General features: G+C 39.6%; 1 protein-coding gene across 1 annotated transcript; it reads right to left on the bottom strand.

The window, feature by feature from the left end:
• Nucleotides 1-6,369: 6,369 nt before the first annotated feature.
• On the bottom strand, nt 6,370-12,822 carry patl2 (PAT1 homolog 2). Its single transcript, XM_075457507.1, has 19 exons — nt 12,799-12,822; nt 12,423-12,576; nt 11,274-11,536; nt 11,093-11,155; nt 10,924-10,977; nt 10,683-10,844; nt 10,317-10,388; nt 10,084-10,229; nt 9,451-9,525; nt 9,234-9,357; nt 8,997-9,114; nt 8,553-8,659; nt 8,413-8,466; nt 8,164-8,306; nt 7,869-8,025; nt 7,568-7,708; nt 7,402-7,499; nt 7,179-7,319; nt 6,370-7,078 (listed from the first exon to the last, which is right to left on the bottom strand). Exons 1-19 carry the CDS (start codon nt 12,820-12,822, stop codon nt 7,045-7,047), a joined length of 2,130 nt encoding a protein of 709 aa, XP_075313622.1. The 3' UTR covers nt 6,370-7,044.
• Between the last annotated feature and the right edge of the window lie 613 nt (nt 12,823-13,435).

Below are 13,435 nucleotides of genomic sequence, written 5' to 3'. Positions count from 1 at the left end.
GTGAAAAAATTACTTTGACAAAACATTTTTGAGGAGACTTTACAGAAGTCAATGGAGCGACTGTGTAAAAAGCAGTAAAACCCATTCTCTTATCCTCTCACAGGTGGATGTTAAATTTAGACGACTGCTGCCACCAGAGCCAAGCTGTCTTTGATTTCCCAAACTGAGCCCGCGGGTGAAGGGAAAGGAGAATATATGGCTGCTTCGCATCATCACAAGAAAACTTGGAAGAGGGCCGACAACACTGAGCTTTACAGCTCGTGTCACTGAGATTTCACTTTAACATGATTGTTTGAAATTTGACAGGCAAACCCGACCATCTGGTAGACATTTGTCTCATTCCTCCCTTGAGTCGTCAGGACTCGCCTGTTTTACTTTGCACCGGGTGCGTGTTCAGCACAAAAAGCACTTCTGTACTGTGGGGATTTCTGTTCAAATCATTCAGCTGGATATTAAATTCTAGCTTCATCTGGCGTGATTACATTCCGTTAAAGAAGAGGGTGCCGTGTTCTCTTTGGTTAAAATTTGAAGGCAAATCCAGAGGGTTTCCTTTCTTCATTTTCAATTTTGATCTCAAATAAATGCACCAAAAGAAGTCACACACAGACTAAATGCAACATTTTTTATCATTGAAGGAGGAATCTATTACAGACGTGAAGATATTGCCAAACACATCGGCTGTTTATAGTCCAATTATCGACAACTACGCAATCAATTTGAAAGCAGGCATTAGCTGTTGTCACATTTATGAGCTTTTCACTCTCATGCCGTCCTGATATGGCTACGTTTTGGGTTGGGAGGAAGTCCTTTGATTAAAGCCATGCGTCCTATAAATTCTCTGATTATTTGATTAATTTCACAACGTATTTCTTTTTTAGGATACTGGGACAGATTTACAGCAAGTTCAGCAGGAAACAAAATAATGAAATTTAGTGTGTTGATCTCAAAGTTCAGTTTTGAGACTCTAAATCATGTCTGATGTCGACACGCAGATCCGTTTCTCAGTGCCAGCCACACCATCACCATCACCATCCTTGGCTGTAATTCAGCTCATAACTCAAGCTGAGTGTTTCACCCTCTCTCTTCAAACCACAGACACAGACAAACACACAGCAAAACATTTCACTCTAAGACCTAATACCTTCGGCTGGAAGTTTTCCAGTGACTCTGATCGGATGGTACAAATTTCCTTGCATTTATTCGAAAGAAGAACATTCTTGTATTTTCAAACTGACAGTGCTGACACAACATTTCAGTCGCAGTGAATAGTTAAATGATTATCTGAGCCACCACAAAGCTTCAAGTTCAAGATGAGAGTATCATTTTCAGTTAGTACAATTTTAGAGTGAAATAAAAGAAAGCTGATTTTGGCATCCCAAAAGATTTGAGCCCTGGGACTTTTACAAAGGACCTTATCAACTTGTTAAGGCTATGACTTGTTCACGGTTATTGTTAAGAAAGGAAACCATAAAGAGTAGTAAAGTGTTTTCAAGTAGTCCTTAGAAAGGCTTGACGTGCTTAAGAAATAGTCTTTAACAGGGGCAGCAGAGATCAAATATAAGATCTTGAAAAACAAGAAAACATTCCAAAAGATCAAAAGACCTTGAGCACTCTCTGCTGTGGTGATTCTCTGTTCTATATTGAAGCAAAATCTGCACAAAAAGTGCATCTGCATGGGAGAAGAACCGTCTTCAATAAATCTACTGTCAGATGCTTGCAAATTAACTTTAAAATTAGCTGCTGTTTTATGCAAACAAGTCCCGTGAATCCATGAAGTTAGAACGGACATTTTTTAACACTATGAGTAAAAGTTAGGGTTTACACACACCGTCAAAATTAAAAAAAAAAAAGTTCAAATTGGTGGATAAACCTCAAAAGACCAGAAGCCTTTTGCAGAAGAAACTTGTGACAATCCGCAAAAGAACAAGACATTAATCTGATACGAAAGGCATGTACAGGCTGCAATACAAGGGGCTGTTACCAGGTACTGACAATGCTTTTTTTTTTTTTCTTTTTTGTTGATATTTTGACTTTGTAAAGGATGGAGATGTAGAACTAATCTTGCTGAACATATGTAGGAAATGTTTAATCTATAACTTAACACATTTTGGAAATGAGATCATCTTTTTCCCAGTTAGCTATTCATGGTAAAGAACTTTTGACCAGAACAGTCTAATTGCTGTATTTTGTTTACCAAATACATGCCACCTAATGAAACCATGACTTTCACCTTTCAGACACTTACCCCCTGTGTGAGCTGCCTGCACCAACCAAAGGAGCACTGCGCTCTGAATAAGGAACCATCCCACCATGGTGGACCTGGAAGAAAAATAGTTTTAGACCCGGCAGGAGAACGAGGAGGCTGAAGAAGACGTTCTGAAGTGGGACACTCAACCTGATTAGGAGGGTTTAATATACACTCTGGTCTGAGGTGCACCTCCTCTCACCCCCTCTGCTGCTTGTAGATGTTCCTGGCCTCCAGATCCTCCCCTGCTCATTTGGAAATGAGGTTTGCACAGACTAACTGAATAATTGGCCACTTAAATTACATAAACACTTAAGGGAGAGATCGAGAAGCAAAGACAAGGAGTTCACTTGTTTGGACATTGACTGACGAACTTTGGAACATCTAGATTGAAGGATGGCAAAGTCATTTTGGACTCATTTACAGTCACGTCGCAGTTTAGAAATTGTGTACAGACTCACGATTTCTTTGCTTTATGTATTCTGAAAAATATTCCAAACCCAGATTAAAAATGACTTTCATGAAAGCGGGATGCAAAAGCAAATACAACATTTATAGGATGTAGTGGTATTAAAATAATATATATAGGGAACATGCTCAACATTTCACTTCAAAGAAACTCAGTAGCAAAGGACCTTGAACATCATGTATTACCTTCAAATTCTGCTTAAAGAAAAAAAAAAAGTTATGGTAAAAAAAAAAAAATTAAGACAAATAAGGGCAAAATGTACCACTTATTTTCTCTAGCGTTGATACATTTATTCATCCAACAGACTGGCTGTCCTTTAAATAATTTAAATTGTTTGCATTTAGTCAACAAACCGTGCAAAGGTGATCATTCTCACATAACAAAAATTAACTCTGAAAACACATCGAAGTAAATCTAAGCTAATATAGTACTAATATACTAAGCACTAGTATAGTAAATCATTCAAACACAGTGACAAAACACTAAAACTACACATGCATAAACGAGCAACAATTTGGCCTAATACTTCATTTAAAAGACAGTTTTTTTCAGACAGTATGGTAAGTATTTCCACAGACAAAAAGAAATGCAAAAAAAAAAAAAAACTTAAGCACATGTGGTTAAAACTTAAAGGGAATTAACAGAGCCAACCTGTTTCAGCTTCAAACAACCTTAATTTTTAATGGAATTTATAGCAGAAATGACATCACTTTTAAAAGCTGAGTGAGAGCACGACACAACGGAAACTGTGAGCAGGCCACTGTCAGCCCATACCGTTTTCATGGTGCCAATCGACACGCGACATTAAGTGGCCCCTTGGATATTCAAAGAAAAGGTGAGACAAAAAGAAATATATCTCACCTTTCACATAGATTCCTCACCTAAAGTCCAAATCCTCTTCTTATGAGGTCAAGGAGAGGTTAATGTCTCACTTCCCAGCCCACCCAGACCTCTCACATACTTGGCCTCTAAACAAACACAAGTGCCGGTCCAGCTTTTCACCGCTTGGTGACGAATGCGTGTTTAAAATCATGAATGATCATTATGCTTTTGATCTCTTTTGGAAAGTCCAAGTAGTCACGGTTTGAATCATTGAGATTGGTTCAGTTTCGATCGATATTACGCAGGATAACTTATAGAGGTTTGTTTTGACTTGGTAAACTTTGTATGAATCTAAAGACAATGTGCCATTGCAGGATGCGAACATCTTTTTATTCACTTGTGTATCTAAAATTATTTTTGCTATAATTTGTGAGCTACTATGGTCACAGATGTTCATTTTAATGAAAACGAATCCCGCTAAAAAAGAAAATAATGAACTGAATTTTTAACAATTTATGCAAACCACTGGATGAAATCTGGTGCCAATATCCAAGTCTTCATGACAATGGGGACTGAAAGCCTAAAACATCAGTAATAAACTATAATGATAATTGATTCACTTCCAAGTGGTCACTATATGATTAAATCTTCTTCCCTGAACTTGTGCAGTAGGCTTCGCTTTAAAGTGGTGCCCAGGATGTCAGCATGTAGCTCTGTGCACAGTGTTACAGAATCACACCCCTGTTCAAGTGGGACTCGCTGGCTGTATGCAGCCATGACTGCAGTAAGTATCCCAGCCCTAATGTGTGCAACTGTTAAAGGCAAGCTGCCCAATAATGCTCAGTCATTGGTTGGTTAACAGCCAGTTGAATCTGCCAACTGCCGAGTGTTCGACATAGTTGGCATTGAGAACAGGGCCTCACCTGACAACCCGCAGTGACCTGTGAGAGAGCAGCGCAATGTCTGAGCAAAAATTTGAAGAGATTCTTAAAGAAAAATTATATTTACCAGCGACTCAATGTTTTATCATCACCTAAACCCTCTGGTGAAATAATTTTGACGATAGGACAAAAAAATAATATATATAATAAATAAAAAGGTTTCTCTGAAATATTATTTTGAAAATGTGATATTTCAGGGCTTGGGGTGAACAGAGTCAGCTTTTTCTAAGCTGTCATAGGAACAGGGAGGGATTGCATTTAAAAAAAACAGTTCCCTTAACTCAGTTTTTCAAAATCTGCAAACAAAATACTTCACAGATACATGCAGAACAATGAAGTTACGATATCTTAGACCTTAACACACCAGGTTTAATCATCATCTGTAGTAATCCACAAACATTCTGAGGAACAAAAAAGGGGAAAGGCTCAGAGTATTCAACAGGGATCTAATCATCTATAAATTGTAATCATCCTCTCTAAATTCCAGGTATTTAATAGCTGACGCGTCCACATCTCGATGAGATGGTGGTCTGGGAACTAGGTGTGCATTTTCTCGTATTTGAGGCGTGGTTTACGAATGCCTAGAGCCGTTTATTGGGCGCTACGAATGTATATCAAATGGCGTCTGGTTATTCCCATGCTGCTTTGCGCGCGATTCATAGCCAATTGTATCACTTATACCAGATGACGTATGTAGAGCGACAGAAATTTGACGAGGAAGAAGAAGACGCTTTACTGTGTATGAGAAGACGATGGCGTTTAACGATTATTGTCGTTTGTGCAAAGTTAATATGAGGGTAGAAGGCATATAACATTGCGGTAACGTTGTGTCCGCTGCCATGTTGGATTAACACTCTACAAGCTTCGGTGTAGCGCATAGACGTCATCATCATCTTGCTGCCCCCCCCCCCGTTCTGTGATTGGTTCCCTAACTCAGGCAAAAATAAGGGCGGTGGTTTCCAGGCTGACTTTGCAGTGTGAATGAAATCGCGCGCAAAGCAGCATGGGAATTCCCAGGCTAGGTATTTAAGGCAATGAATCAATAATTAATGGAGTTTTAAAAGAAAACAGTTTTTCTGGAAACTCGTCAGCTGACCACAGTCTTAAAGGCACATGAAGTACACTCAGTATGGTTTAACTCCTCTTTCTCCGACACACTGCAGCTTCAGGAGCCCCTCGTCAAGTCGGTTAATAATTGTGCAACATTTCGGCTTTCTCAAAAACCTTCCCATCCTCAGTGTAAGTAACCAATAATGTAACCCTATGTCAAATGAATTTATCAGGATGAACTTCAAGATTTATATTTGACTGGTGCCTTAATCGGTTGTATTATGAACATACATGATTGAACTAGCTTAACCCCATATTATACGCTCCAATGTCTACCAGCAAGACGTTGCCCAACTTTTATAGTTTAGTCAAAGAGAAACTTAAATCAATTTGTGATTGAATGTTCAAGTGTCAACATCATCCCTCTTTTAACTGTCAGTTCCATCTCCTCCTTCATTACCCATTTGTTTTGTAGATTTGTTATAAATCCTTTCCTACTCTCCAAGTCTGGAATTTCATGTACTGCCATTTCTCTTTAGGAATCTCACACTGGTGTTTAAACACTGCCCAGCATTGTTTGGTTGAAACTCTTCAACCAAAGCCACAAACTCTTGAGACCCACTTATTTCTTCAGGAGACTCTGAAGTTGACAAAGTAATTTCTATTTCTTAAATTCCTTCCATCAAGTAAACTTGATCCAGGAGTTGGGATGGTACAGAAAGACAAATGCACATACGCTTAACGAGTTAGTAATTGTGCATTTTCTGCAGACTTGATCAAACTGTTGAGCAATTTCAAATATATTTTTTTTTATTCATATTGCAAGTGCTCTACAAGGGTGCAATTTAAATTATTCCTGTTTCCAAATTAAATCAATAAATAAAAATCTTCACAACTGAAACTTTTAAGATGGAAAATTGCATCAAATACATCTTTTTTAGTAACACTACACATGTATACACAATGCATGCCTTTTTACAAAATAACCCAAAATTGAATGGCATGTGTTGGGCCACAACAACTTCCTTCACTGGTTATTATAATCAACATATTCATTCAGCTGTACAATCATAAATTACAACACAATCTTCAACCTGGTCACCATATCTGATGAAACACAAATTGATCGTCCTGGAATTTCAATAACAATGAAATTCAGTGGTAATGTAAATGAGTCGATTACCACAGTCAATATCATTTTGGAAGGTTGAACTAACTAATAAATACATCAATGTTTGTTAAACTGACAAACAAACTAACAAACATTGATGAGACCAAACGGAGGAAAGTAAAATAATTAGATAAATTAAAAGAGGGAAACAGTTTCAGGTGCAAAAGTGTGAGGGGATGGGTGGGTGGTATGGAATCAAAACCAAAAAATAAATAAAATAAAAAGGGCATGTTATGCAGCTTGTGATAAATGGCACTGAGGAGTTTTTAAATGCATCTGCTTCCTTCAGTCCAGTCGTCACCACAACCTGGTCACTGGCTGAACATCTCATTAGCCATCATCCTCCTTAAGATGGAAGAGCCAGGAATCCTGTTGCAGATCTAAATCAAGACATTTGATGATCATATTCAGGTCTGACAAATGTTTTTTTTTTTTTTTAGGTGTGGACATTCTGTCAAACGCATCTAAAAAAGGACTCACTCCATATTGCTTTTCAGCTGATGCACAGTGCGCTTGTCTAGGTAGCGACAAAAGAGCGTGAGAAGGTTTGAAGGCATAAGCAGCGGCTCCACGAGTGAACACTGGGACAGCTCTCCAGCAACCTGGAATATTATGTCGGTCCTAAAAGAAAAACACCAATATCAAAATGACATAAGAGTGGTTAAGTTCTCAAGTAGCTGCATTATACACTTCATGTTCCCACCAGGTCTCAAAGTCGCCAATGCTGGGCTCAAGAGGAATGCTTGAAGATAGCAGTTTCTCTCCATGGGACAGGAGAGCATAAAGTAAGGACAGTCCAAACTGAAAGAAGAAGAAATATGTGAGGAAAAGCTAGAAGAATTCAAGCTGTGCAGCAACAAGGCACTGACCTTGTTCTGACATGCCAGCGAGAGACCATCAGACCTTCCCACAGACTCGGATGACGTCAGCTCTTTGAGGACACCAATGAGCTGACTGAACGTCAGGCCATTGATCAAATTTCGAAGAGGTGAGTAGAGAACTGGAAGGGCCTGGAATGATAGTTTACTGGCTGGAATTTAACTAAATATGACCAGAATACAGATGTCAGTAATTATTTTTTGGTGTAAATTCTTATACATTTTATATATTCTGCTACAAAAAGAAAGTGCTTGACCAGTTGGGAAATAATGACATTTAAAACTGACCCACCTCCTCTGTATCTCTGCTCATCAGTGTAGGAAGGTTGCAGGTCACAATGTGCAAGATTTTCATTGCCAAATCATGTTTCAGGAACGGGAGCAGACGAGCAAGGAGCTTTTTGCCTTTTGAGACAAGCAGGAAAGGAAGAAACTCCTCTCCCGAATCTCTACATCAAGAATTGAGAATGCCTATTATTCAAAATCAAAAGACAAATGTGCACTAGGATGTAGAGCTAGAAATACTGGAGTGTATCCCATTTCAGTATTTCACAACCCTTCTTGCAAAGTGATGGGCAAAGACTCACAAAGAGTTATGGTGCTGCAACTGGAAGTAGATGTTCTCCACTTTTCTCTGAGTTTTCTCCATCAACCTCCTCTTTTCTGCTTCAGACAAGACCGCCGTTTTCATCCTCTCTGTTTCCTCCACCTCTAGCAAAGCTATGAACAACTGCAGGATAGAACAACAAACTGTTGGCAATAAAATAATAAAAATATCTAAAAATTGACTGCATCAAATCCAGTGAAAAATAAATAAAATCAAAAGAAGCGGGTACCTTTTCTACCTTACCGAGGACCTCTAACCGCTGTTGTCTGGTGTCTTTTTGATCCTGCAAAAATGGGAAGTAAGTATCCGTGTCATGGGTGAAGGCCCTGATCGAGAAGATCTCCAAAATACTGATTGTCAAAAATAGACCTCGGGTGGAGTGTGAGCTTGGACTGCATGAACTGCACTGATGGCGCGACGAGGAGAGTAACATGTGGACACAGCAACTTGACCTAAAGAGCCTTCAATGTGCACCACTGAAAGAACAAAAGCCTTTTACTACTACAGGAAAATGTGCAGTTTTCAGAGTATGTTCCATATAGTGTATATATACATATGGTTTCAAAAGAGGGTGAACAAACAAATCTAAAATGTTTTTTGGATAGGTGTTACCTTTATTCTGCATACTGACAACACTCTTCAGTACTAACGCCAAGCATCCTATAAATGGACTGTTCTAAGCACCCATATTAATAATTTAAAGACAGTTTAAAGCCGGTCCCCCCCCCCAAAAAAAAAAAAAAAAACACTTTACTTTCTAGAAAGCAGCAAAGCTAATATTATTATTATTTAATTAAAAAGGAAGAGAAAGACCTGGTGTGTAGGAGTCAGTTTTTGTGATATAAGGTGTTGTGAGCTTGAGTGGCTCCCTCTTGCTCCTGATGCCCAGTTCTTCTTCAGCCATCTTGGCTTCTATTCGACGGTAATACTCCTGTTAGAGTTTAAGCACATGAACCATTAAAACTCAATTTTACATGGTACGGGGAGAACCAAGACAAGGGTGAGGTCAGGTAGTTAAAATTAGACACCATATGAAAACCCCTTACCCACCTGGTAATAGTAGTCCTCAAGGTACGGATTCTCGCTTTGCAGCTGGATCATCTGCAGCCGGGTGATCCACTCCTTCTCTTTTCCACTCATTAGATTACAGTAAGGGTCCCAGCCTTCCGACTTTCTGTGAGCAGGACAGATTGTTCCTAAATCAAGTTAGTCCTTTCTTAAAACACAGAATGACTAAATAAGTTCATATTCTTGATGTAGCCCAAACCTTAGGAATAAACGCTGTTTCTGACCGAGTAGTCGTTTATGTTGAGGATGGAGCTGTGTGACTGGACCGGGGTACCTGTTGGTCAGAGAAAGGATTTATTTTCAGCCATTAGCTTCAACAAATTCTGATGCTGCACACAGTTACAGGTTCTCACAGAGAGGATGTAGTTTTATCTTCAAGCCGCACTTTGGTGAAGCGAACGGAGGATCTATGCAGAAACTACAAAGTTCCATTGGGCAGAGGCTTGTCAATTAACAAAGCTCCACTCCAATTCAAACCCTGGTTAAGTAGTCATTTTTAACTGTAAACAGGCCCATTAATGACAGAACAGAAATCATGCTCCAATATAAGAAATTAGCAACTAATCTCATTAAGGAAATGTTTACCCACATCACAAACAGATGAAACGCCCATGAGTGCTACGTCTGACTACGTCCATCTTTTCTAGGCAGTAAAATTAACTACTTCAGCAAATAGTGGGAAAATGGAAAGAACCGTCAAGCAGGAAGTGGATTTATATGTTAATATAGTACCATAAAATTGCACATTACTGCACAGCATTATTTCTATATACTCAAGTGACTGCAATGTGATACTTGCACTTTGTAAATCTCCTGTGAAATCACCACTTACCTGAAAGGCTGTACTGGAATAGACGAGGGGCTGTAAAAGGGGGACGGTCTGGGTGAGTTTGAACCAAAACGAAGCTGCATCATCTTGGGAGTTAGAGGCTGAGGTGTGGAGGGGCAAGTGCGGTTTGGAGGATACGCAAAGCCTGACTGATTCAGCACAACACGGGTGAAGTCAGACGGTTCCAAGTGGACAGATTTGCATTAATCATTAAAGTAACAGCTAATGAAATAAACCTGATTGAAATGTCGTGGGGTCAGTGGTTGACGCGAGAAGATGGGTGATCCTGGTACGATGGGTGCATGCATCTGCAACAAATGTAAAGCTAAAATTCAGGAAAAACTGACACCACACAAGACAATGTGATCCATTCAAGGAACATTTCCTCCTTGAGAGAATTCAGCATTTGATCAGTAACCTTTGATCAGAACTAGTCAAGCTTAAAATTGGCCCACTGATCAGTGCATCTCTTCCCATTCAGTACTTGTTCAGTTAAAGCAGCCCTTTTCCCATTTCCAACTTCATATTCATCCCACACAGGAATGATTCTTTACCCTTTTTCTAAAAAAAAAAAAAAAAAAAAAAAAAAAAAAGAGGTCCACCTGAGAAGGCCCTCTATGGCCAAGCTGTTGTCGTGAGTAGGATCCTCTGGGTTCCCCTCTCCTAGCTCGGTAGGACGAGATGGGATATGGTATATCCAGAAAGCTGGAGTTCATGTGCTGACCTCTGCCTCTGTGACCAATTACACACACTATAGCACTGTCCTACAAAAGACAAGACTCAAGATTAAAATATCATCTAACGGACCCCCCAGTTATACATATGACATGTTCTTCTTTTAACCTGAAGGATTGATCCTGAGACTCTCCTGTTTTTTCTGAAAGAGGGTATCATCCTCTGGGGGTACAAAGAAAAAAAAAAAAAAAGTGGAAAAAACGTCAACTAAATGTAAGCAGCACATAGCAGCAATGGAAATAAATAAAAAGGATGTTTTTCCACATTTGGCACTTACATCATCCTCAAAGGTATTTCGGCACAAGGCATGCCCACAGTCCACTATGGCGCTGTCAAGACTCTTTTATAAAAAAAAATAATAATAATTTAAAAAAAAAAAAAAAGCAAAAACAGAAAACAGAGTTGCTACCAGCTGACCCCTCTAACAGAAAATCTCTCAAATCTTTCCTCTTTCTCACCATGAGGCTCTGTCGCCCCTCAACTATCCTCATCACAGCTGGGTCTTCAAATAGCTGCTCCCTGCCCAGTCCTCCCCTCCGTCCCCTACCTCTGCTGCGTTGCCATGGGGAAGCCCGAGGCAGATACTTTGGTCTGGAAGGGGAGGAGGGGGCGCAGAGGGGGGACGGAGGTTTGGGCTCTGGTGGTGGCGTTTGAGGCAGTGGGTCTCCAAATGGAATGCTGCCATTACAGAGGTCATCAGTCTTCCCTTGTGGGTCGACATCTACGATGAGGACATGTGCAGAAATGGAGTTAAGCTTTGTACATTAAAAAGGTGACAACTGTTCATTTTTCCACAAGACAGTCATCACAATTTATAGAATAGAAAATGGAATCAGTGTAATTAGTTAGGCACCTTAACTTTCCCAACTCCCACTTTCAGAGCTTAAATTATCTACTGAGGGGAAATTCTCAGTCTGACAAATTAAACCATTTACAACATGTTCTGTTATTGACATGGGCAAAAAAAAAAAAAAAAAAAAAAAAAAAAGTGCCAAAATTGGAACAACTCATCAAATAGTCGCTCTGCAGCAGTGCCAATCAGGAACCCGTCCACCAGGACCATGTTGATGCCGGTGTAGAACCACTAATGGAAGTTGAGCTCAACTTTCCACCAACAAGCTTCTCGCTGCCACCACGTTTTATCAAAATGGTTAAAAAGTTTCTAGTAGTCCCAAAAATTGACACCGATCTCAGTGGTTCTAACTGTTGGACCAGCAAGTTAGTAAAGTCATGATGAGTCCTGGAGCTTATTGCCACTGGTACAGTCTTTTCTCAGTTTAAATGTGTGGAATCGGTCCAGAATTAGACAGTTGGTCATAAAGGGTAAAATATGGAGCCTTTACCTGGAAAACAAAGAGCTAACCATAATGAATGTGTACTTCAGCCACTGCCTTTCATGATCAAAATGACTGATTAAAAACACCTTGCTATGATGTCAAACATCATACTCTTAAGCAGCTGCAGATCATGAGGACACAGGCTGAGTCAGTGCACCTGCTGATGAATCAGCAAAAGGCTGTTTAACACTTCAGAGGACAAAAGGATGACTCAAACTATTACTTCATTTAGAAAAAAATAAATAAATAAATTGAGGGACTTCTACAAACCCATCCCAAACGTCTCCTCATTGTAGACATTTATCTCCTCGTCCTCCTCTGCCATGGCCTGCAAAAGCTCACAGTCCATACTGGTCTCATTCCCTGCGTCACTCCACTCATCTCCATTCTCAGGCCACTGAGGCTCACCAGCCTTTTCTGCATCCTGGGTGGATAGAAAAAAAAAATATATATATATATATGTAGTATGTATGTATGTATGTATGTATGTATGTATATATGAGTACATGCCCGAACAAATAGCCCATCTGCTAAAGGTTTTTGGTGCATATTTTCAAGATGTAGTAGATGCCTCGCAACCCTTCACGCATACAAACAGCATCACACACGCATTTTTCTTTTAGAAAAATAAAAAAAGCTGACTTACTTGCTGCTGTTCTGAATCACTCATCGTGTGTTTCAGGATTTTTTTTCAACACTTGAAACCGACGGCTCACGATGACTTTCCATGCAAGGTTACCCGCTTTCACCCGGCAGACAGTGAGAGACGCTCATTAACTTCTAAATGAACTCACCTGTGAGGGTCAGAGGCGTGGGCACGTCATCACGCAGCTGCACGCAGCTGTTATCTCACCTCTACTGAGTGCTGCACTTAGGTGCTGTTTACACATACCCGGGTATGTGTAAACAGCACCTTAATTTCTCCCTTAAGTCTCTAAGTGTCTTGCCATTCTTCGCTCAATTATGTATATTTTTTCCAGATCTGTACCGTTTCAAAATACTTATGCCAAGTTCCTCAAAATAGAGAAGTGAGTGAACGGTGCCATCTAGTGGACAAAACAAAAAAAATAATTCCACAATTTTCTGCACTCCTTTTTCAGATTGAGGTTTATTTATAGCAGTTACGACGGATTAAATTAGCCGCTCCGAATTTGGTTTAAAACTTGCGTTTATTCCAAACTAATTTTCATTAGTGAGGGTGTAAACTTTTTATTTACTTCTAAAGTGCTTGGTTTGTGACAGAATAAAAAGTGCTATTCATTTTTTAATTTTCCAAAAACAAA

This window comes from Odontesthes bonariensis, chromosome 23, assembly GCF_027942865.1.
Source record: "Odontesthes bonariensis isolate fOdoBon6 chromosome 23, fOdoBon6.hap1, whole genome shotgun sequence".
Taxonomy (NCBI): domain Eukaryota; kingdom Metazoa; phylum Chordata; class Actinopteri; order Atheriniformes; family Atherinopsidae; genus Odontesthes; species Odontesthes bonariensis.
Note: the sequence above shows the minus strand (reverse complement) of the source record. Positions and strands in the feature narration are given on the sequence as shown.